General features: G+C 43.8%; 1 protein-coding gene across 1 annotated transcript in view; it reads right to left on the reverse strand.

The window, feature by feature from the left end:
- grm7 (glutamate metabotropic receptor 7) overlaps positions 1-25,005 on the reverse strand; it is a gene marked incomplete at its 3' end in the record, with an annotated part of 270,826 nt that overhangs the window by 4,386 nt on the left and 241,435 nt on the right. The window contains exon 9 of the mRNA XM_080000236.1: positions 1,135-1,381. Coding sequence (XP_079856362.1) covers positions 1,135-1,381 — 247 coding nt within the window. The remainder of the gene's footprint in view (positions 1-1,134; positions 1,382-25,005) is intronic.

Raw genomic sequence — 25,005 nt, forward strand, 5'->3', positions numbered from 1 at the left:
GCCTAAAACATGGTCTTAATGAGAGCAGACCTGGTGTTTGGTGCATGCTATACAAAATATGACCCCAAAACTGTTTTTCTAAAATTGATATAAATGAGTAAAATACAGTTATTTGTTGAAATGACGGGGCTCTCTCACAAAAATGTTTCCGATTTGCAAAATATTGCCGTTGTTTTTCTTTGTAAGATCTTCAGAGTGGAGATTGTGCATCCAAGTTCTCAGTCTTTCAAACTGTAAAGTGTTTCTTTGGTTGTTTTGTAAGAGGTCTGCCCAAGGTAGCTATGGATGGGATGGGAGTGTTGCATTGAGACACATTGGTGTCGTCCATCGGATCGTTCCAGCTCGTGGCCATGCATGTGTTGAGCAGGATGTACTGCATGAATATATTCATATAGTGGTCGGCATTCCTCCACTATGTCCAATTCAGACATACTTTCATCTCAGTGAAGACATTTTCCACTGGAATCCATGGTCGCTGTAGGTTTCCCAGACGGAGAAACATTTAATATCCAAGAAAGATCACGTTTGGTGGCACTGTGATAAATGTGCATTAAACAAGATAGTCTGCAGTTTACAAAGTAAATTTGAACCAATCTCAAAGTGATTTTGTATTTTTAAGTGTATGCTTGTGTCAGGGAAACCAGCGCCACGGATGTAATGTACAGAAATACATAGCCTCTTCCTACAAGGAAGCCAAATTTCACTTTGTCAAACAAGGAAGTAAAGGATATGTAAGCTTTATGCATGTGTATAAATATATATATATATATACATTTTTTTTTATGCTATATAATGTTAAAAATGGTTGACAGCTTCAACAATGGTTGACCATCAAGTTCCTTTCTATAAAGTATGTAAAGGTTATAATGTTTAACTGAAAAAATATAAGTTTAGCTATTGGTATTGATCACCCAACGAGTTAAGTGATTTTGCCAATTATGTCAAAATCAAATGTCACATGGTGGTTTTCAATTGCATTCACAAATTTTGGGTGCATATACAGAAAGCACCCTTTACATCCTGACCTAAACCATCTGAGGTCATGCATGGTGCACCATTTGCATTTCCAAATAAACAGCAGACCATCTACTTCCTTGTTTCCTCCAAAGTGGGAGCTGTTGGGGGGTCACTCACTGTTGGGGTCGACATTCTCGCACAGCTCCGTCTTGGCCTCGCCGTTGGGCCGGTCGCTGGCCTTGTGGGAGAGGCGCGATGACATGGTGGCGGCGGTGACCACGGCCTTGAAGGAGCGCTTCCTCTTCTGCACGTTGAGCTCCGGGTGGAAGATGATGACGTAAACCTTGGGCATGTAGAGCATCCCCAGGGCTACCGAGGCGCTCAGGTTCATGGAGATTGTCAGCGTGGTGGTCTGGATGTACAGCTGCAAGAGGAGCGGATGGACAGTGAAGAGAGAACGCTATTAGATGGAGTAAGATGTGAATCAGTCACATGTCGTGTAAGTAGAACTACCTTAAAATCGACAGAATCTAGAGGCAGAAACGCATGGCATATGCAGTGAATGCTTACAGAGTTGCAATGCATCTGTAGCCATGAATGTGCTGTATAATTTTTCATGGTTCATGTAATGTAGGAAAAAAACAAATTATCGCTATGAATTGTTCTGCTTGACGAGGAAACTAATAATGAGTGTTGCTTTGCCAGGTAGTCCCATTGAAATCTACAATTCCTTTTCAAAAGAGATCTGAGAACAAATTGCACAAGACAAACAACGAATAACAGCTGACACAATACAACACATTCGATAATACAATCAAGTTTCATCAAAAATACCCGCAATTAAAAGCATCCAGGGGAAGGCGGAGTGAAAAATAATGTGCAGTAATGCGGGTGATATGGTGCTGAAAACATGAAATCCAACTAAATGTCAAGACCGTTTATATGTACAGCAAAGTCCCTGTGTACTGTGTTTTGCAGTATTGCTGTTGAACTTTGAAATTGTTGATTATGGAGGGACATCAATAAATGTTTATTTTAATTGTGAGGACGTACGTTTATTTTAATAGTAAATGTTGGGCTAATACGTACATGCAAAATGATTGGACATAAAATAATCACAATATTTGATTTACTGCATGAAGAAATAGCCTTCGCAATCAAGGAATTGTCAATGATGTGAGGAAAAGCTACCATTCAGAAGAGGATTGACTTGGTTTGACATTAATTAATTTAAGATTCCAACAAGACCATCAAGATCTGCCTCCACTACAAATACGATTTTTCCTCCATCAATGATCGGTAGGATCACTGGGGAAATCAGATTATGACTGTAGATTCAAAGGATAATTCAAAGCTTAAACAGTTGATCTCACAACTCTTTAGCCAGTCCATCTCCACTTTTCTCCATGTCCATATACAGTATATATATATATATATATATATATATATATATATATATACTGTATATATACTGTATATATACATTTATATATTTACATACCGGGTCTTATGAAAAAGTAATCTATGGCAAGAAATCTATCAGCGTTTATTTCAAAGAATAATGTGCATATATCATTATCATTGTCATGTTCTAGTAAGTAAGGGGGAGTAATCTCCCCCAGTTAATTTGTCCGAAATGCCATCACATCTCCAGACACACGCCTAAACACAGCTATGTGATTTCAAGTATGTTTACCTCGTGGTGGACATAATGGCCATCCAATTGTTTTGTAGCACGTCTACCTCTGGTCAGTACTGTGTAATAACTATAAAATAACTGTTTGCTTTAGGAACTGGCAGGCGCACTGAATGCACCAGTCCCTTAACCATGTCTAACCATTTCTGCATAAAAGTACATTTCCCCAACGGGCAAAAGAACAAACAAAACAACAAAAACACGAGGATCACTGCCACTTCTAGCCCATGGAAGTATCCACTACAAGACCAAGACCTGACATAGTGCCAATAGGGATATGGATACAGGAAAAAGGACCATGTCCTACATTTGTAGATCACATTGTGCGACCTGCATGGATGAAGTGCAAACTAAAGCTTTTCTCAGACTCAAGGTCACTAATGATGGGGGGGGGGGGGGGTCCTGAGTATGGTTTGGCCCCCACGGAAAGCAGCGGCCTAGTTTCCTCAGCGTCGACCCGCCGCCCACTCTCCAAAATGCTGTGCTGGAGGTGTTGGCGAAGACAAGAGAGGGGACCCTTAAGGATTCTGCCGCACGCCCTTTCCACTTTACTGAAAAAGAAAAGGGAAAAAAATTCTTTCCTCAAAGGCAAAATGCTCTTGACTCCTCCAGCGAAGAGGCATTACACATAATGGTGCAGGACAGGGGTGGCTGAGAATCTTGACACTATTTATTGCTGCTGGTGTGGGATAATTTTTTATTGGCCTGCATGTTCTCACACCTTTACCCGCCGGAAAGAACAATAGCAGACAGCTGGGGCGCGGCGTAAATGTTTTATGTGCTGTATATATATTGCACTCCCGGCTGAAGCCGTGGCCCTGATGAACCCAATTGCGGGCCAATACTGCCCCGCGATGAATGCATGAGGAGCCCCGGCCTGGCTGTAATGGGCTCCCCGGCGCGGGCTCCACGGAGTCTGGCCCCTGCTGTCTTTATGCGTTACGACCCGGCTGTCGCTGTCTGATGTACCCCGCTTACAGCCTGGAGGAGCCAGGAAAACCTACCAAACTCGAGAGCGCACGCATAGGGAGATTTATCAAACCCAACTGGAGGGGGGAGAATTCTCACCCCGAGAAATGTGAATATAATTCATTGCGATTTGATTCATGCATTGTGGTGACTTTTCATGTATAAAAATTGGCTGCAAATCTCATGTTCTACAAAAAAGGTTCAGTGAAAGTACATATATTCAAATTCGGACGGAATAAGAACCAGCTTTCATCCACCCAAATATATTAGCGCAAATCGAGTGTATTGATTTTGACATAACATGGAAACCGTTTTTCTTGTATTGAGCGTTTCGCTGCCGGGTGGCAACCCGGTCTCACGCTTTTTCGTGCTCAGTCAAAATTATCCACTGAATTGTGTCCCGGAGCATGATTGTCTGACTTTTTTCGTGCTACCCAGAACAAAGTTTAAACCAATTAATTTGAATGGGGAGATTTTCTTCGCATGGGGAAGAAAGGGACAGATATGTACACTAGAACTAAAACTAACATGATGAAAGTACACCTCTGCGGGGAAGTGCATTTAAATGCAATGGTTTCAATTTTGTTCTCTGAGGAAATAAAAGCGGGACACTGGCTTCACTTTTTCTCTGAACGGTCAATTAAATTCAAGGTTGGGTGAGAATAGGGATACAGGGTCATACCCTCAAGATGCATTTCATTCATAGATACAATTGAACTGAATATAAATGTCAGCGTTTGTGCGCGTGTGTACCCATCAGCCAGTGCGGTAAACATTTCCATGGTAACACTGAGCTCCACCAATCAGAGACATCGCTGTAACACATAGGATTGTGGGTAGTGTAGTACTTCTCCATGACATTGTGAATAAAACAGGTTTTTCTTAAAACAAGGTTGATATCATACGGACTGGCTTCTACAGAAGCAAAAATGAATTATTATACAGGTTGCGTAATATTTACACAATTATTTATATACCAAGAGAGAGAGCGAGAGAGAGAGAGAGAGGGAGGGGAGTCATGTCTTTGGAAGGAGGGAGCTTAACACGCCCTCCCTCCTTACAAGGGATTTCGTGCTTTTTCAGTTAAATGTTTTCATTTTAATAAGAAAGACAAGATTTTTCTTGCCCACAATCTTTGTTGTAATATTTCGCCGTCGTCTCCATTGGGGACCACGGGAAATGTTCCAACAAAGATTGTGGGCTGGCAGCGGCAGTCAGTGAAGCTGAACTGAAGCGGATATTTCAATATTACAAAATAAGTTGTTTGCTCATAGTTTACAATGTGAGAAGAGTGGAAAACAAGAAAAGACCTGAGGGAGAAAGGACAAACACACACACACACACACGCACACACGCACACGCACACGCACACACACACACACACACACACACACACACACACACACACACACACACACACACACACCATGACCAGAAGAGTGTTTATGATTGACACTGAATTTAATTTAGTCACATCTTTCAGTCTGTTTTCTTAATGTGTGTCTCTCCTTGTGTGTGTGTCAAGAGTCAAGAGTGTGTGTGTGTGTGTGTGTGTGTGTGTGTGTGTGTGTGTGTGTGTACATGCTCACACGTGTTATTCAAAGCCTGTAACTGCCTAATGGCTGCGTTCAGCTTGTCTTGTAGGTAAAGACATTTTAAAAGGGGAGATACCGCAGAGAAGAAGGAGGAACACAGAAGAAAAAAGGGGAGAAACACTTTGATCGAGACTTTCATCAGGAGGGAAGAAAGGAGGCTTGATGCTGGCATGCAAAAACAAAAAAAAACCCCTAAAAAACAGCCCTGATGCCGATCGGCCGACTGACGTTGAACAGTGAGGGTTGCGCCTGCAGGTTAAGTGATTTCGTTTATCGCCTGCCTGCCTCCACGCCAGGACTCTAGTGGAAACAGCTTGCGACTCCCACACTGTCTGCAGGATATTACGGGATGTTGTGCTTTTTATTTAACATGAGGAGACGCACACTACAGGGAGAAACAAATGATTTTGATGAGGACGGCTTTTCTGGGTTAACCGGGCTCCTGCAGTCTTTCTTGCGAGGTCTTCACAGTCTCCACCACGAGAGGGGCCGGCGTCGACGGACAGTTCCAGCCGATCAGATGAACCAAACGCGCATAGTTTGAATTTTCAGGGGGATTGTGGGAGTCTGACCCCCCTAATTAAACTTGGATCCCCCCCAAAAGAGGTAAAACAACAGGCTGGGGAAGGGGGAGCATTTATATATTCTTCTTACCTGTAATTGTAAACGTTACAATATATTTCCCATATTCATGCCTGGAGGAATCTTCAAATTCGATTTCAGACACCCCTAAAGTGGACCGTACCATTACACTGAGCATCGCACTCCGCGGTGGAGGGCGCGATCTGCAGCTCGGATCAGAGCCACCTTTCTGCCAATCAGGGCAAGTGTTTTTTATTGCAGGTTCATTTATTTTGCATTAAACAAATGTGCGTAACGGGGACACCCCAACGAAATTGTACAATTCATTAACTAACATGGACTTAATTCATGAACAGGATCTACGTCAGAGATGATCTCGGTATATCTACTGAACCATTTCACATTTTATCTTGACAGCAACAACAACAACAACAACAACAACAAAGGCATTTCTGAATGAATTCTCTCCAGTCTTCAAACCAACGCACAGCAGTAGTTCTGCCGCCGTGTGGCGAGAAAAACAACATTTTCTCCCCTACCGCTGTGATCCTGAACCCATCCGTCCCCATTTTTTATTTTTTTCTGTCGACACGCCGCCGCAGCCTCTTCACGAGGAAATAATTTGGAGCTTAATCGACCTTAATTGTCGTTTTGCCCGGCCGGCCAAACTCGGATCCGCGGCGCTCAAAACCCCCAAAACGAGGCGTTGGTGAGGGGAGACGATGGAGGACCGTCCCGTTTGACGCCGCGCCTCGCTCAAACCTCCCCCAAAAGTGCAATTTTGAACAGAACCAACGAGGCGTAGCGTGCTTCTGATAAGCCGGCTGTTTTTCTTTTTTTTTTTTTTTTTCCCGGTTGCAGATCTGACGGCGCGGCGGAGCTTTCGTGTCTGTTCACGTCCTTTGTGTGCGAGCGAGTTTGTCTCAGAGTCGTCTCAGCGGGGCGCCGGGGCGGGGGCGTAAACAAAGTCCTTTAATTGGACTTCCCAGGGATCTGTGAGGAGGGGGGCGGGCTCGTTAATCTGCGCTGGAGCGGTGGCGAATGCAGGCGGCGTGGGAGGGGAGCGAGCACTGCCAGAAGTTTGCTGCAACAGTTGGAGGCAGAGTTCTGCACACAGGTTTCTATAGTTGGAATACTCAGCTAAAAAATTTTCGAATACTGGATATACACTGGTTTTGTTTGCAATCTGCCGGCTTATCTTTTATTCTATTTGATTGAATTGCGACACTATTATCTTCTATCTTACTCCACTCACAATTTGAGTCTAATTCGTTACATGAAATTACGTTACTTAATTCCCAGGCACAGCCGCTTAAACATTATATAGAAACCAGCAGCACTAGTAGAGTTAGAGAGAGTTTATTCATTATTATAATGTAAGTGTGTGTGTGTATAAAGGGAAAAGAAATGCTGATGGCGGGGACAGGTCAGTGCATGTAGGGTGTAGTCTGATGGTTATTCAAATTAAAATTCTTGTTTGTACAAGCTATTTTCCATCAGGCCCGATTCTATGGGGTTGCGCTCAGCCCTATTGTACTGTTTTGTATTCTATTGTATTTGAGGATATTTCTATTTTATTCTGGTCCATAATTTCTATGATTTTCTATCATATGGTATAGTATTCTTTCATTTCTCCTTCTATGCTATTGTATTCTACTCTATCCTATCCAATTCTATCTTAGTAGAGCCTATGCTATCCTATCCCATTGTATCCTAATATATTCCATTCTATTATTTTCTATATCCCAAAGAAAATCAACCTCTATTTACTACTAATTACAGATTTAGATTTGTTAAAGCAATAACCCCCCCCCCCACACACAGGCGTGCAACCCGAAATAGATAAATATAAATAAACAAACAGACATGAATAAATAAATCAAGAATAAAAACGTTGACCCCACATGGAGACAAACAAAATAGCACGTCAGTTCTAATCCAAGAGAGTAATCTGGCAGCAGCGGGGGCACGAGGCTGCGTTGGCCCAGCTGGACGCCCCAAACACCAGGATGAGAGACTGAGGCCACGGAGCCAAACGATCCGTCCGTTGGTGTCTGTGTCTGAGCCCCCTCGCAGATTCTGGTTCAGCTCCCTGAGCCGTGGGCTTTGACAAACATCAACACGCGATAATTCACAGTGATCTGAGTGGTTATCGGGTTGACGCCGCAAAATTAAAAAATAACGATGGGATTGAAAATTACGGGAATTTTAATTTAACACCAGCGTGCAAGACTTGGAAGCAGAGAATAAAAAGATTTCTAGAATTGTACAATACAATCAACTGTATTGTACAATTCAATACAAACAATTAGGTCTGACTCAGGGAGAAGGACACCCAGTTGTTTGCTTTTAGGTGGAGGGACATTTTCATGATCTCGAGTGTACTCGATCACACACACACACACACACACACACACACACACACACACACACACACACACACACACACACACACACACACACACACACACACACACACACACACAGGTCCATTTGCTTTAGACTCAAGTGCTATTGACAGCAGCGTGCAGTCCAAGAGCCAAAACAATCACATCCTCACTGAGCGAGGCTGGATCCCACTGTGGGTCTCAACCTGGAAGACAAGCTTCAGCCTGACGTGGGGCCTACACGCCAAAACACACCTCCACCTCTTTTATTTCTTTATTTCTAGTTCTTTCTCTACGCTAAGTCCTGCTTTAATGTTCACCCAGTCCCGCCTTCTCTCCATCATGTCAGCCAGCTCCCTCTCTCTACCCTTCATAGTGCCAACGTTCAAAGTTCCTCCTCTCAACTCTACTCTCCTACCCTACGCGCCTTCCCCCTCTTGTTCTTGACGCAATATTCATCCTGGCTTGGGACCGGCACTGACGATACACTGGCTTGTGCACCCCCAGTGGCTAGATTAAATATAATTATATATAATAAATATAATTATATATACTAATATATATATATATATATGCTTGTAAATTACTATGACACCTCTATATATTTTCTGTAGACTGTAATCAGGATGCAGACTGTAATCTATGTCTGCAGCAACAAAGGTACAGTAGCAGTTTGTACAGGATTATCAGCATACTGGATATAACGAGTACTGTCCTTTTTAGAGGTAAGTACATTTAACAGCGAGTAGAAATGTCCATTCAGTACTTTCACTTTTGCAAACTTCATTTTCTGTTTGAGTATTTCTTTTCAGTTCTTCTTCCCAAACTGGAATTTTTCCATGCATATTTTGCTTTGTCATGCCTCAAACATGAGCAAAGTGGAACTGGATTCAGTTGCGTCATCGACTGTATGCCACTGTATAATCATAATAAAATAAATTTTACTACAAATGGGATGTGTGTTTGGCTGCTTAATGGCGCTCATTCATTTACCCAAGGACAGTCCATCTCATTATTATTATTATTATTAATATTATTATTATTTTCCATTATTTATATAGGAAAGCCCGTATACACTACATACATGCTGTATATATAATATATGCAGTGTTGAATACTAAGCATGTAATCTGAGTCTGAGCATGAATCTCATTCGATTAATGGATCTGGGGGTTAGAGGTTGATCTAACGTGACGTGCGAGGCGCGGTTAATGACGGAGGTAGGCTTTCATTTAATTAAATAAACTGGTCTGATTAACCCAAATACACTATACATCCTGTAGTTATGTTGTGAAGGGAAATCATACCACATAATACTATAATACTATTGTATTTTCACTTTTCAATTATGCAAAATGCATGTCGAAAAAAAGAAAGCATCCGCCTCACCAGAAAACCCAGCCAATCAGGTAAAATACATTTGATGATTAGATGATGGGTTGTCAATTAAAAAACATGAAGTAGAGAATAGTGGCTTAAAGGCGAAGATGGACTAATTAACAAACAACACCCTCCCATGTTAAAGTCTCCATTAGTGACGGAATTACATTTAGGCATACCATAATATATTCTCTTTGTGACAATTAATCCACTCTGGAAAACAATATCAGGTACCTTCCTTAAGCGATTCCTTAACGAGGATTTTTGATGTCGTCACATAAAAACATGACGTGCCCTGCGGAGGAGCTTGGGTGTACGGCGTCCGCCCTCCAGCGTCAGGAAGTGTCTTCATTTTGACGAAAGTCGGCCTTGTATCTTCATTAAACCCTTCCCGATTAAATATTTTTGGAGCACAGGTACTGATATACCGAGAGCTCCACTCAGCTAGAAGGACAATCTGTCAAAATGTCGAAAATGTCAAAATATATATATATATACATAAAAAAAAAAAATAGTGTTCAACACAACCACCAGAGGGTGACGCCACGTCATTTCCCTCCATGAACCACGCGCTCTTGGTTTGAAAAGCTCTAATTGGGATCTGAGGGACATTATGTGGGCTAACAACGCCGTCCCCGTTGGGTCCTGAGCGACCGCCGCAATTGTCCCCTGCGCCGGCTGGGACGCCAGGCAGCTCATGAGCGGTGCGGCGGGCCGTCCCCCGCGGGGCCCGCAGCGGCGGCGTGGAACAGATGTCAGGACCCCGGACACCTTCGGCGCCGTCGGGGCCGAGCGTGGGCAGAGACGCTCGGCCCCGACGGCGCCGACGAATGACTGATAAATCTGATCTGTAATGACGGGCCCCGAGGATATCCCAGGGAACCCTTTCCAGACACTTTAACGGTGTTGTTATATTATGGCTCGTGATCTATCACTTCTGGTTTGTATCCCCATTGTTTAATTTATTTTTTTATTTGTTCTCCCTTTTTCACCAAACTATTAGTTGCTTTGGAGAACCACTCTCTTTAATTGTCCCTTTTTAAGACAAAAACAACTATTCATCGTATTTGTGTCATGCATGTGCTCCTCCATATGCTCTTTCCTTTGGTGGTGGTGGGGTCCGCCTCTCCCTGGCAAGAATGCAACGATAGGACATGCGCAAGAAATGAAAAAATCAGCTCTCGATATTCGTGGAAAAATATCCCCACCGCCAAAAATAAAAATATAAATAAATGAATAAAAATCAGTCGGTCAGATGAAGGCATACTCTGGAGAGAAGGTGACAGGAAAAGGAGTCAGTAAATCCAGGTGTTGGGGAAAAGGTCGCCATTTTGAATGGAAATTCCAGAGGGTCTTACGGATTTCCACTTTAACTATTCTATCTCAACCCGTTACTACTACTCTTTGTGTTGTGAATATGCAACTGAATCAACCAGAACCTGCATTTTAACTGCGGATACAACTGCCAGGTCTGGATTTTCCGCGATCTGAACGAAAGATTTTGCCACACTAAAAGTTGCAGGATTCAAATTCGATATTTTAACGCCCACGCCCTTTGGCGATTCCGCCTCTCCACTTCATTCCGCTTGTTCCAAACAGAACCCAAGAACGCAGGTTCGAGGCGACAAGACCATTACAACGGGCGCATATTGACGTTGGTGTTGTTTGTCTTGTTTCCTCGTTTGTCTTCCCACATGCTCCAAAGTAAAGGCGGCTTTGATTCAGGAGCAGCAGGGTCCGCTCGAGCCGTTGCTTTGCATCGCTCTCACTCTGGACGTTTTTGGCGTTCGGAGCTCGGCCGCTGCGGCGAGGGGCCTCCGGGGCCCGACACGGAGTCGATGGAGCCGGGACCGACGAGGATAACAAACCACCGGGGCCGAAGACAAAGTAATCCCAGTACTGCGGCGGACAAAGCAGGTCGTTGAACCGCGGGTTTCCACGTCGGCGGAAGGATTTGGACGTGCGAGTCGTACGGATAAACCGACTCCCCGACGGAAGGATGAAAAGTCGCGATCGGCCGGGGGAGGGAGGAGAGGTGGAGGAGAGAAGGGGAGGAGCGGGTGAGCGAGAGGGGGCGAAGAGCGAGGGGGAGCAGGAAACGTCCGAGGGAGGCCCGAGGGAGGGAGGACCCGTCCGCCGGCGGAGTCAAGAATGACGTCGGGAAGGCGGGAAGAGAAAGGGACGGACACAAAGGGCTGTGGCGGCGGTGGGGTGGCAGGGACGGCGGGGACGAGGGATGCGGAGAGTCCAGAGGGATGGACGGTCAGAACCCGAGAACGTTAGAATTCTTACCCTGCAGTGATTCGGTTTCTGCCCACGAGAGCTTAAAACCCTTTGTCTGGAGACGCAAACTAAAAAACACGATCGATGAACCCGAGCTGAGCCGACGCCACGTTTTCAACGCTGGAACAAAGGATTTGAAGATATCCTCTGATTTCTTTTTTTTGCTCGATAAGCCTTTGGTTATCTTAATGAGAGGTAATTTAATGAATTAAAAGTAATTATCCCTAATTAACACCCTCACAAATGCTTCAAACTATGTTTCTTATCAACAAGCCGTAATGGGATGAAACTGATCTTTTTCATGTTCGATTTCCACCTTTTATCTGTTATTTCTACCTGTGAGTTGTTTCCGTCATTTAAGCACTTTGAGCTGCGGTTCATTGTGCAACAGGTGTTCAACACTTCCTTTTAGTTTCACCATGACGTGCTCCACATGTCCAATTGGTCTTCTGTGAACTTTCAGCAAAAAAAAAAGGGTTTTGCAATACTAAGAAACAACGTGGACAAGAGAAAGAGGGAAGAAAAGACGGCGGGAAATTAGAAACGTCAACAAACAAAAACCGTGTTTGGCTGCGACGCCGACGGAGAGCGTTTTCAATGTGAGGGAGGAGAGACGGAAAGCCAGATGAGAGATTCAAGAGAGAGAAAGGGAGCGAGAGAGAGAGAGAGAGAGAGAGAGAGGGAAAGAGAGAGAGAGGGAGAGAGAGACCAAAGGTCAAACCGTGACGACGGCGGCGTCCGGACCCGACTTGTGAACCTCCCGCCTGAGAAGATGAAAAGGAGGAAGAAGAGAAGCACTGCTTGAGGGGTGTGAGACGCTGTGTGAAAGCAAAGTGCGTCCGTGAAGGAAGACCGCACTGCCGGAAAGAATGAAAAGGGGCAGAAAGAGTCTTACGTGTAGAGAGAAAAAAAACCCCAAAAACATTCATATGAAAAACGTGCTTCATACGATTTCCTTAAACAAGCAACACAATCCTGTGATAGAGGATGTCTCATCGACTTGAGAAACTCTCCACAAAGGGGTGTTTTTATTATTTTTGTTTAGATCGCATCAAAAGTCTGCTATTCTCTTTGAAAAGTTGCCCTTTCACTTAAATAAAGCGTCGGAATTAGATGTTTCTTTAAAGTAAGGAAGTTCAAGCCGCACTCCTTTCGACAGCTAGAAGGAATGACCTGGCACGCGCCGTCCTAGGCCCGGCAGCTACAGAAAAACAAACAACAAAAAAGAAAAGTGTTATTAAGCATTATTTTGAGGATCTTCCGGTGAGATCAGACTTGGGATGCAACGAAGAGGAGGAATTTGAGGTGGAGCTAGAGAAGCGGTGAGCGTGGGAGGAGGGAGAGGGTAAGAAATAAAGATGGGGAGGAGTGAGGAGCGCTTCGGAGGGACTGTGATTTAACGCCGGCAACGATTTGAACGGTAAAGAGGCTGAATGGAGTAACGAAGAAACGGGCGAGGGGGGAGGATTCACACCAGCCCGTGAGGAACGGGGACTATAGAGCGGTGATGGACGCTTAGCGCTTGCTGTAAACCCGTGACCCTGGATGCTATCACCATGCTAATGTCCCTTCATGTGCCTCATGATCCCACACCTGCAGCTCCTCCCACACCATTTTGCTCCGGCTGCAACTCGGTGACGGAGCGGACGTGAGCGGGAATGGACTGAGCAATGAGAACATTTCCAAAAGTGGGTTTGGGCAATCAGAGGACAGTCATTACCCGTAACTATTCCCGCTACCACTACGAGCAACGTGCTTCCTCCTCTGAGGGTAACTGCACGACTACAGATCTAAATCACTCCGGTTTCCCAACCTATTTTCTGCCGGGGCACACATTTTACGATGAGATATTCCCATGGCTCACCACTAAAAACACCTCTCGAGATCTCAAACAAATCTTTTATATGACTCGTCAGGAGTCGGGAGGGGATAAAATAATGACGGAAGATTAAATCAATGTGAAACTGAAGCTGTAATTGCTGTTCAAATTTTCGTGGATTCAATCATGTTTTGTCAAATGCATGTTTTCGTCTGATGTTTCTATGTCGATGTTTTTCCAAGTACATATTTTTGTTTGCTTCTATGTTTATCCGTCTCGCCTGTGGTGATTCTCCCCCTCTTGGATAAGCAAGCGGTGATTAGTTGTTTATAGATAAAAACATGGTGAGATCGTTCTCCAAAGATGGGGATTGGTGGCAGTTTTGTGTAACAAAAAACTGTGCTCTTGTCATCCTACAGGTTGTCCACAGAAAAAAATAAAATAAGTGAACGTGACCAAAAGGTGAAGGCATTTGTCATGATTCATATTCAGAGCTGAACCAACTCTAGTGACTCTCATTGCACCGACTGAATCAAACAAACAAAGAGATGGAACATTTAACAGATGTTTTTATTGACTTACTTTCAAAGGTCTGAATCTCCAAAATGAGACAAAGTTTTCACCACTACCTCCTTCTAGCAGGGTAACTACAAGATTAAAGATCTGAAGCACTAGAGAACCTGAAGCGTCTGGGAGAAGTTACCAAAGGACTGCACTAATTGATGGACTCTGCCCAATAGTCATTAAAGCTCGTAACACTTCCTACGACTTCCTTTGAAATGCTTAAAATGTCTGTGTGGTAGTGGGGAGTGGTTTTGTCGCCATCTGCAGGTTGTGGGAGCCAGAACTGGCAACTGGCAGGGGTCGCAGCCGTCGGAGATTGAGGCAATTAGCAGAGTCTTTAAAAGCTGCTGGATTGCCAACATTTGCTGGTAGTGGAGGGCGGACTGGCTCTCCTGCTTCTCCACCAGGCGGAGTGGGGCTCACCCCAGTGGTGATTTCCCTTGTCTTTCCAATTGCCCATCACTCGCCCCTGTCTTGTCGTTGCGGGGTATGAGATGGACCAGGAGGCAGGTGCAACAGAAAACCAGACTGTGCTGGGCAAAAATAAAAAATGTGCTGGGCCTAAAAAAAACCCAGAAAATAAAGACATTTGTTTTTCCAGACAAACATCACCAACATCAGACAGCTCTGCAATGGGAGACCAGCCTCGCTGTCAGGAGAGAGCATGGGATCAAACATCCAGCAGCTTTTAAAGACTCTACTAATTACCCCAATCTCCCACAGCTGCGTCCCCTGATGGTTGCCAGTGCTGGCTCCCCCACCTGCAGATGGCGCCAAAACCGCTCCCCACTACCACAGTCTGTTTGTATCTCTCCAAACTCCACCCAAAATACTGAGGATCCTTTGGTTTGTGAATTGTGAATTAGTCGAGGGGAGTGATCAAGATATCCCATAAGTCCTTTTCAGTCTCATGCCGCAACCGAGGGAAATCTGATCGAGCTCTTTCGCTTTGAGAACAAACTCGAAGGATGTGCTTTCCGGGAATACAAGTGGATTCTTGATCACTTGATATAATTACAACTGTGTTTTGATAAATGACCCATCTCATCTCAGATGTGTCCTTTCCCGTACTGCGTGTAGGTACACTGAACTGAGGATGAACCGGTGTTGTAGCCATTAACCATGTAACCAATACACATTTCAATAAGTATATCCGTTCTAAGACAACCATGAGAACTGTTCCTGGCACTTATCAACCATCATAATATAGTTTTCAACCTCATACTGTGCCAGTTACTCATTTTAATCTCTGTTTTGTAATATAGGCCTATTCATCCCTTCCCAGCAGGGGAGTCGCTAAAGAGCTGAGATTATGCAGCTCATTTTCCATTAAGCGGGACCATCAATACCTTCATGACTGTAAGACATTCCTGAGGTCCAATATCCACATTATGAAATGTCTTCATCCAAAGCATTAAGAATTACAGTAAAGTGATAATTAGCATCCTCGCTAAATGAGTCAATGAGTAATCCCGATAGAGGAAATCCACTTCTGAGACATACGAGAGGAATTGAGAATTTGGGACCATAGTTACAGTAACTACACAACAGTGACTCAAAAAGAAAGATTCTGGTTATCTCTATATTTCTCAGATCCAGCTTCCAAAACTTAATAGAAATACTTTTATTTATTTATTATTATTATTATTATTGTTATTATTATTATTATTATTATTATTGTTATTATTATTATTATTATTATTATTATTATTATTATTATTATTAGCCCTACGGCCTGGACCCCTATTGTTAGTGTTCGGGGGAAAATTATCTGAATTTTGAAGTCTAAACCTGTCTAGAACACCAACGGTTTAACGTCTTGTTTGAACAGCGTTGTCACAAAGACCTCGAGATTGAAGTTTCATCCAAATCGCTCCACATGCGGAGAATATATTTGCGAAAAACCAACCAAATTGAATCAATATTAGATATTGATCAATGTTCTTAGTCATGGGCCAATGCATTTCACGCCTAAATATGTCCAACCCAGCTAAAACGATCTGAAAGACATACTTCGGCAGGAGCTAAGAACACGGTTAAGGTGTTGTTTAAACGTCTATGTCACAAAGATCTCGCTGTTTAAATTGAATCCAAATCAAAAAATCGATATGAAATGAAATCAAGTCGAAACCACTGAAATGTGCGAGTGAGTGATGCAATCAAGATCCAGCGAGGTGTCGGGAAAATAGAAGACGTACAACGGTAAGACAGTAGTACAGAAATACCACAATGTTTTTGGTATCTCATAGAAATGTAACTTATTGAAAATGTAATCCAAGGAAAAACATCAACAAATAAATTACATAATTTTGACTGCTATTTTAAATCTACGGGAACAGGTCATAATTGACATACGAGACACAACGGCACCCACCGCCACTGAGACTCCAGATAAAGTACCTACATAAACACGGTAACTTATGACAATGAAAATATTTAGTTTGAAGTAAAAAACAAAAAAGTTTTACACTTTCAGAGCCCAATTATCAAACCAATTCCCAACAACCAAACTGCCCAACACTATGCCTGGCCCTCCATTAAAATTAATGAGCTGAAATAGAAATAAACAAATAAATATATCAAGGGTGGTGCGGCCGTAGTTGCTAAATAGCTAAAATTCCCCATGCATAGGTAGGTGTGAACAGTTTGTTTGTGACTTGTTAATGGAAAAAAGGATGGCAATAAGAAACAGTTTTTAACACAGATGGATTTACAGCTGCCTAAACATAACTGATTGACTTTTAATGCATTTGCAAATGAGCTAAACTCTGATCTGGTGTTAATTGTGCGTTAATTGTGCTCATAATATGATCCTTATTTATGTGTTCAGTGAAACAATACAATGAACTCATGGTTATGTTAATGAAGGAGCCAAAGTTTAATAATGGGGGTTGGTCCAATCCCACTGGAGTAGTTAATCATTCAATTAACTATAAATATTATCTGTTTCATAGAAAATCTTGTCTGAGCACCGGCCACACTCACATATACTGCTGTTAATATTGTCACTGATGGCCGTCTAAATGGGAGCAGGGAGAACACACCGTCCCAAGATGTCCTTTATGATCTTAAATAAGTAATAAATACATCTTAATTAATGAATATGGTGTGAATATCTTGGCGGCGATATTTGAGAATCCTGACTCAAATGAAGGAAAAATCTGAAGACCAGATCAGAATAAAACGGACGGAAATTCAAGCCTCTTTCAAACACGCAGGCTACAGTCTGCATCGCTTATGAGCTTTGACAAAGATTGTATCTGAATGAGGGAAGTATTCACACTTCAGCAAACACATTGCATTGCAAGGCAATTTTGAAAGTGAAGTCTGTTTTTTAGGTGTGTTGTAGTATTTTTCATTTTGGGATTAGGACTGAGAGCCTTTCATTGTAACCTATTACCACAACAGAATGAAGTGGAGTGATTCACACACCTTGAGGGAAAACTTGTTTTGCTGCAACCAAAACAATCAAAATATTGTTTTGCATCAATTAGAATCACAAACCTCTACCTATGTCAAGGTGCAGCACAATTCTGCAATAAGTTGTACAAGAGGGCGATCACGGTAACTGAAGAACGAGTTTGAAATCGTACGACTGTACTACATATTGCAGCTTAGCGAGCAGCGATGAAGCTTTTCACTGACGACCGGCTCAATTTAACAGATCACTGGAGTCGACTCCCAATGCTCGAAAAATATGGTTCAGGTGAAAAAAATACACGAGTTTTGCTTTGATCGTGCTGCGATCCATGAACATAATTCTTGTGGGATTCCATTACATGTAAAATTATGCTCTGACAGGGTATTGGTTGTAAAAAAAAAAATACCAAACCTACCCATCCCATAAACCAGAGAGGGAAGATCTCATCACTGAAATAAACTGTTGCGCAGATGAGAGTTGGAATTAAATCTGCATTTTCTACATCGTCCATGGGATGAGGACCCATCCGTAAAAATCGGAATAACCAACCATCGGTGATTGGAGATACAAAACACGCTGTCAGAGCGCGTGCCGCGGCGGTGACCATTTCACAGCGAACGAGGGCGTTTCGCTCGAAATGCGATGATGTCACGTGGCTGGAAGTATTTGCGAGTGGGAATGGAAGGATAGGAGGATGGAGGGAGGGAGGGAGGGAGGGATGGAGGGATGGATGAGTGCGTGCCGGGAGGAGGCGATGATCCTGGCTCCAGAGCCGTGCGATGAAGATTATTACTGATGTAACAGTGTGAGGAGATGGAACCAGAGGAGTGGGAGACAGAAAGAGAGGGAGATGGAGGGAGAGGGAAATTGCATTTGACGTCCAGACAAAGGCCTAAAGACAGAGAGACAAAGACGGCCCGGATGAAGAGGGGGAACGACTGAGACAGGAAGAGAGGGATGGAGAGCGATGGAGAGAAATTAGAGCAACTCAGTAGGTGAAGAAAGTCAGTGGAAGGGAAGAACATGGGCAAAGAAAAGAGAGAGCGATGGAGACAAGCGGGCATGGCTAGACAGGAGAGAGCGAGAGAGAGAGAGAGAGAGAGAGAGAGAGAGAGAGAGCAACACAGCATGTGATGTCCAAAGAAGGTGAAAGAGGAAAGCACGGGGAAAGTTATGCAAAGAGAGAGTGAAAGAGACAGGAGGGCATTGATGAAGAGAAGAGAGAGAGCGAGAGAGAGAGAGAGAGAGAGAGAGCAGAAGCGAGAGCAAGACATCATGCGGTGTCCAAAGAAACTGAAATGGGGAAACACCATCTAAGAAAGAGGGAGCGAAGGACACAGGAGGGCATGGGAGAGAGAGAGACAAGAGAGGCAACAGAAATGAGAGCGTGGCGTGAAAGAGAGAAACAACTAAAGATTTAGGAACGAGAGAGGGCAGGAGACAGGAGGGCATCGATGAAGAGAAGAAAGCGAGAGCGAGGGAGAGAGGGACAGGAAGAGAGAGAGAGAGAGAGAGTGCGATGTCAGTATGCAATCTCCAATCCACAACGTCCAGACTTTAATGACATCTGCACCTGCACCTGCCCCTTCACCTGCACCTGCCCCTTCACCTGCACCTGCCATTTCACCTGCACCTGCACCTGCCCCTTCACCTGCACCTGCCATTTCACCTGCACCTGCCATTTCACCTGCACCTGCCATTTCACCTGCACCTGCACCTGCCCCTGCTCCTGTCCCTGCTCCTGTCCCTGCTCCTGTCCCTGCCCCCGCCTCTGCCCTCGCCTCTGCACCTGCCCCTGCACCTGACCCCACCTCTGCACCTGCCCACGCACCTGACCGCACCTCTGCACCTGCACCGTCCTGCAGTGCTGCCACTTCAAAACAAAATCTGTGAAGCATGCCAGCGAATGTGGTTTTTCTCCATCACTGTAATTATGTAGTTAGTACATAGCAATAATTATATTGCTATATATTGCCAATTATACATATTCATAATTTATACCCTATATAACCGTTACAATAGTTTATCCTGTGCATTTTATCACATTTTTATTGTTATAATTATCAGTCCTATTTTTTTATTTTGTATTTTTTGGCAATTAGTTTGACAATTTCTATTTTCATTTTTAATTTTGTTTTGACTTTTTTTCCCCATTTGTTCGGACCGTTTAGACGTTTCTTATGCTAATGGTCTGTTGTGAAACGCACCAAACCTCACCATAACAAATTCCTCATCTATGGAAATGTACCTGGTGGAAAAAACTGTTTCTGATTCAGAGGTGTTTTTTTTTTCTGTCGCTCACTTCGGATCTAAAAAAAACAACAGATTCATGCACAGAGAGACCTTTTTAGTTCTGTTAGTTGAAGTGTGTCATTGTGACACACTTCAAGTGTATAAATCTCATCGCCGACTACAGTAGATGGCTACCACCCCTCCCCACAACACATCACATCAGCCACCGCTGTCATGCCCAAATTACCGGGAGCGGGAGGGCGCTGATTCGGAATCGACTTGCCCTCCGACACCATGTAACGTAGTTAAACAGAGCTCGTCAACATCTTCCCCTGACGTCGCCTCGCCAAAGCGCATTGATTTTACGACGCAGATGCATGCGTGCGAGTGTGTTTTTGTGTAGTACACGGGTGCATCCGTTCCGCCCCCATACACACCCCCGAACGCGACTCTGAGAGCATATGTGTGTGTCGCGTGTTTACGCGTGAACATGAAAAAACACATGCGTGTGCAGGTGTGTGGGCGTCCACACAGGCATGCACTTATGTTTTCCATTAAATTTGTATTAACTGCGCAGCTATGAGTAGACGTGAACATCACATGTGTGGAGTGCTTTCAAGTAGACTGGAGAGGAATAAGATGCCACTCATCCACTATTTTTATATCAATTCAATGCATATTATTTTAACCTTAACAAGTAATATGTATTTGAAAACCAGTCCTATAATGCAGTGTTTCTCGAATGGGGGTACTCATACCTCTAGGGGTACTACCGGGTACTGCAGGGGGTACTCAAAAAAAGTAAAATAATGTGTTGCATCTAAAAATGTTGGTAATATATAAGGTTAAGTCCCAGGTTCATCAAATGTGTATATGAACACACGTTTGATAGACTGCATCTTCGCTATAACGCATATTTTCAATGCAACCTTTTCTTAAATCAGCATATCATCAGTTGTAAGTATCTGCATAGTGCCCCTTTAAATATTCATCTGAACACTGTCACATACCATGTACCCAATTAATGCATATTCTTTCCGCCAAAAATGTTGGTGGTCAGTGAAAGCTTTTTTTTTTTCTGAAACAGAGGATGAAATAAAAATAAAAATACGATGCTACTAATCCACAACTTTAAAATCACATTGTTGGGGTTAGTACAATACGTGTTGTACTCAGCGGCAGAAATGATGTGGGGGATCAGGGGGGTTCCGGACCCCCCTTCCTGGGAAAAACAGAGTTGTCCCCCTCAATATATCATTGCAAACATAACTACATCACTTAAAATAATGGCGGCTCTGCGCCCCCTTGTCTCCCTCTGAAGGTACCGACTGTGCCCACGCCACGCCTGCGATGGGAGCGCCAAGTGAGTGTGTTTTTATTTTATGTAGGTTATTTAATTTTACTCGGTTTCCTTAAGTAACGAAACAAGCACCGTGCGTGATGGGGACACGTTCTCGGTCGCTCCACCGCTCCTCCCTGCATCCCCCCTTCTCAAACCTAAGTTACGCCCTTGGTTGTACTAAGTTTGTGCGTGAAGTGTGTGTGTGTGAATATCAGCCGATGAGCCCAGTTGAAGGTATTTCTTACAGCAGTTCACTCCTTTGGGGTTTTTCTTTCCACAACGCTTAAAACAGTAATAACCTATATTTAAGGTGACATGTGCACTCATGTGCATCCACACACTTGCAGGCACGCAGGCATGCACGCACGCACACACACACACACACACACACACACACACACACACACACACACACACACACACACACACAGACTACGCAAGCTACAAGTTTATACATCAAGTCATACACACACACACACACACACACACACACACACGTGTGTAGACACACCTCTCTCGCTCTCTCTCTCTCTCTCTCGCTCTCTCTCTCTCTCTCGCTCTCTCTCCTGTTTATTGTAGATCATAAATAGTAGGAACAGAAATACAGACTCAAAATATCACACACTCTCTATCACACACGGGTGCACAACATACACACATTTGACCATGTCATTAAACTCAAACTGCTGTTTTTATCCCTTGATGCCGAGAGAAAGAGAGAGAGGGAGAGAGAGAGAGAGAGAGAGAGAGAGAGAGAGAGAGAGAGAGAGAGAGAGAGGGAGATGGAGAGAGAGAGAGAGAGAGAGAGAGAGTGTGTATGTATACCTGCATAAGCTTGTAGTAAGTGCTTGAGTGTATGAGTATGTGCAAGTCCACATATGTGTGTCCGTAGAGGGTGTATAAATCAATGTGTTGGACAGCTTGTGTGTGGATGTGTGTTTGTGTGTGTGTGTGTGCGTGTGTGTGTGTGTGTGTGTGTGTGTGTGTGTGTGTGTGTGTGTGTGTGTGTGTGTGTGTGTGTGTGTGTGTGTGTGTAATAAAGGGGCACCAGCAGACTGCAGAGTGGGGAAGAGACCAGGAGGGGATTCAATGAGCCAACCTGTTATTTTCCTGTCTCCGATGCCTGTAGATGTGTGTGTGTGTGTGTGTGTGTGTGTGTGTGTGTGTGTGTGTGTGTGTGTGTGTGTGTGTGTGTGTGTGTGAAGCTGCAGCTGGAATCACTCTAGATTGCGATGATAACCCTGTTGTGCTTATGATAGGTGAACTTTAGCACATCTCTCTGTGCTCACCTGCCTGTGCTCCGCTGGTTCCCCTTGATCCTCCATCTTTTCAGCTCTATTTTTTGGAATTCGGAACTTTCTTTAGCACTTCAACAAATTGTCTAATCCCCATGGAACCATATTTTTCATAATGAATCTATCCACAACCATGCGGTCTGCACTTTTGACTTGTCAACACTGTTATAACTAACGGCTAAACTGCTAAAATAAACACAAGATTTCATGCACACGACTATAAGCAATATAAAACCTCCATTATAGTTTACAGACATAGAGACAGAATCTGGTGGAAGTTTGCGCTGTTGCCAGGTTAAGTCTTGTTTCTCTGTGCTATGAGAGAGAGCAAAAGTGACACAATATATAACACAAAATATACAGAAATACTTCCCACATGTGAAATACTTGATCAACGGGAACAACTTAAATACTGTTATTGCCCCTTTAGATGCCGAAAAATCCTTTGACTGAGTTATTGGGACATATCTCTCTTCCACCCTCAACAAATTTGGCTTTGGAGAGTCACTCGTTCAATGGATCAGAATTCTGTACGCCTCTCCATCTGCCTCCGTCATCACCAATGGTGACACTTCACAGCGTTTCACTCTACGACGTGGCACAAGACACGTCGCTTTACTATTCGCCAGCTTAATTGAACCCCTCGTGGTGTCCATTCGTCAAAACAGTAATTTCATTGCCATACAAACAGGAAACTCTGTTCACAAAATCATTTTATATGCAGATTATATTTTGTTGTATTTACCGAACAAAATATCATCCCTACCGGGAGTGTTCAATCTTATATCTGAATTCACAGCTATCTCACACTATTCAATAAACTGGACTAAAACCATGGTCTTACCACTCAGTGGGGAGGACTGGAATGCTGTGACCCAGAAACTCACATCAACATTAGACACCTTGGTATTGATATCTCCACCAATCTGTCAGATTTGTCTTCCCTCACTCAAGACCTCACTCAACAACCAACCCATCTCACTAATCGGTAGGATAGCAGCAGTGAAAATAAAGACACTACCAAAAATAAACGATGTATTTTCAATGACCCCAGTCCAAACAACAGTACATTGGTTTAATACTCTAGACTCAATAAAAAAGATACATTCTATTGGAAATACAAGAAACCGAGAATTAAACTAGCAACACTACAGAGCAACAGGCCCGCCTGTTGCTCTGTAGTGTGGTCTTTCCCGCCATCTCCCGCCATGTGGTCTGTCCCGCCATGTGGTCTCATTTGGTGGGGGGTGGACCCCTGTCATCACACCGGGCTGCCTGGGAACCTGTCCTCTGGCGCTCTCGGTGCGCGGGGTGCTCGTCGCTGTGCGGGGGCAGGCTTTGGGCCACCTGCTGCCCCCTGTTCTGTGGTCTGCATGCACAACGGCAGGTGGCTGACCAGGGGCCTGATGGGGGCACGGGGCTGCATGGCGTAGGGGCAGGGCGGGCCGCTTGGCGCCCGCGGCCGGTCGCTGTAGGCGGGGTGCCTCCGGGTACGCGGCCCCTCCCCGGCCTGCTGCGCCCCTGCATTGATCAGGTTGTGCTTCGCCTATCTCTCCCAGTGGCTCTGTCCTAGATGCAATAGCACAAATACTCCGTGTTGAACGCCCAGCATGCTGACAGCACGGATTAAAAAAAAAAAAAAAAGAAAAGAAAAAAGAAAAGGAATAGTTGATGAAAAACACCACCACAGCCTGTGGTGCTAATTTCATTATTACTTTAATTCCTAGACTAAGGCAATGAAGGACTGGTCAGCTCCCTCTGTCTGGTCTTGGTGCTGGTCTTAGTCCAGATCATCCTGGTCGACCTTGTCAACCCATTAATCCCAAATTTTTATCTAAGCTTCATTTAGTCCTAGATTCGCTCTAATCTTCCGTCTGGAAAACATTCTTTCAGCCAAGACTTGCGCGAATCTGAGACCATTTTAGACCATGAGAATGAGAAAGGCCACTTCAGTTAGTCCGGATTAAAAGTGGGAGTTAGTCTTAAGAGTTAGATTAGGCCTAATCTGTTTTGTGTGTGCCGTGAAACCGCCCCTATATGTCCACCTCTTCAAAAATCAATATTTTCCTTCCAAAGTGGATCAAAATTCTCTATACAGTTGTTGAGAAACTGCACCTCCACCGGAGCTCCTTTATGTACATATTGGGGATTATACATTCTCAATATGTTTCAGCCACAGAAAACTCACATTTCCATGTTTACTGCTTAATATAAGCTTCTTACTGTATTATGGAAAGGTGTCCTAACTGCTTTGCCGGGCGCTTGGTCTGTTTACCCAATGCTAATTTTGTAATGTGCTACCATCAGCTTTTGGAAACGCACCACTGACACCACCTTGGTCAGTGTAGGTTTATTTTTTTTATTTTGGCATCCCCACTGAATTCAATTATGTAGGAACTTTATTCAGCTCAGTTCAGATGGAGACTGTGACACCACGTACATGCGTAAGTAATTAATTCACAAGTCAATTATGAAAAACCACA

Source organism: Zeus faber, assembly GCF_960531495.2.
Source record: "Zeus faber genome assembly, chromosome: 5".
Lineage (NCBI taxonomy): Eukaryota > Metazoa > Chordata > Actinopteri > Zeiformes > Zeidae > Zeus > Zeus faber.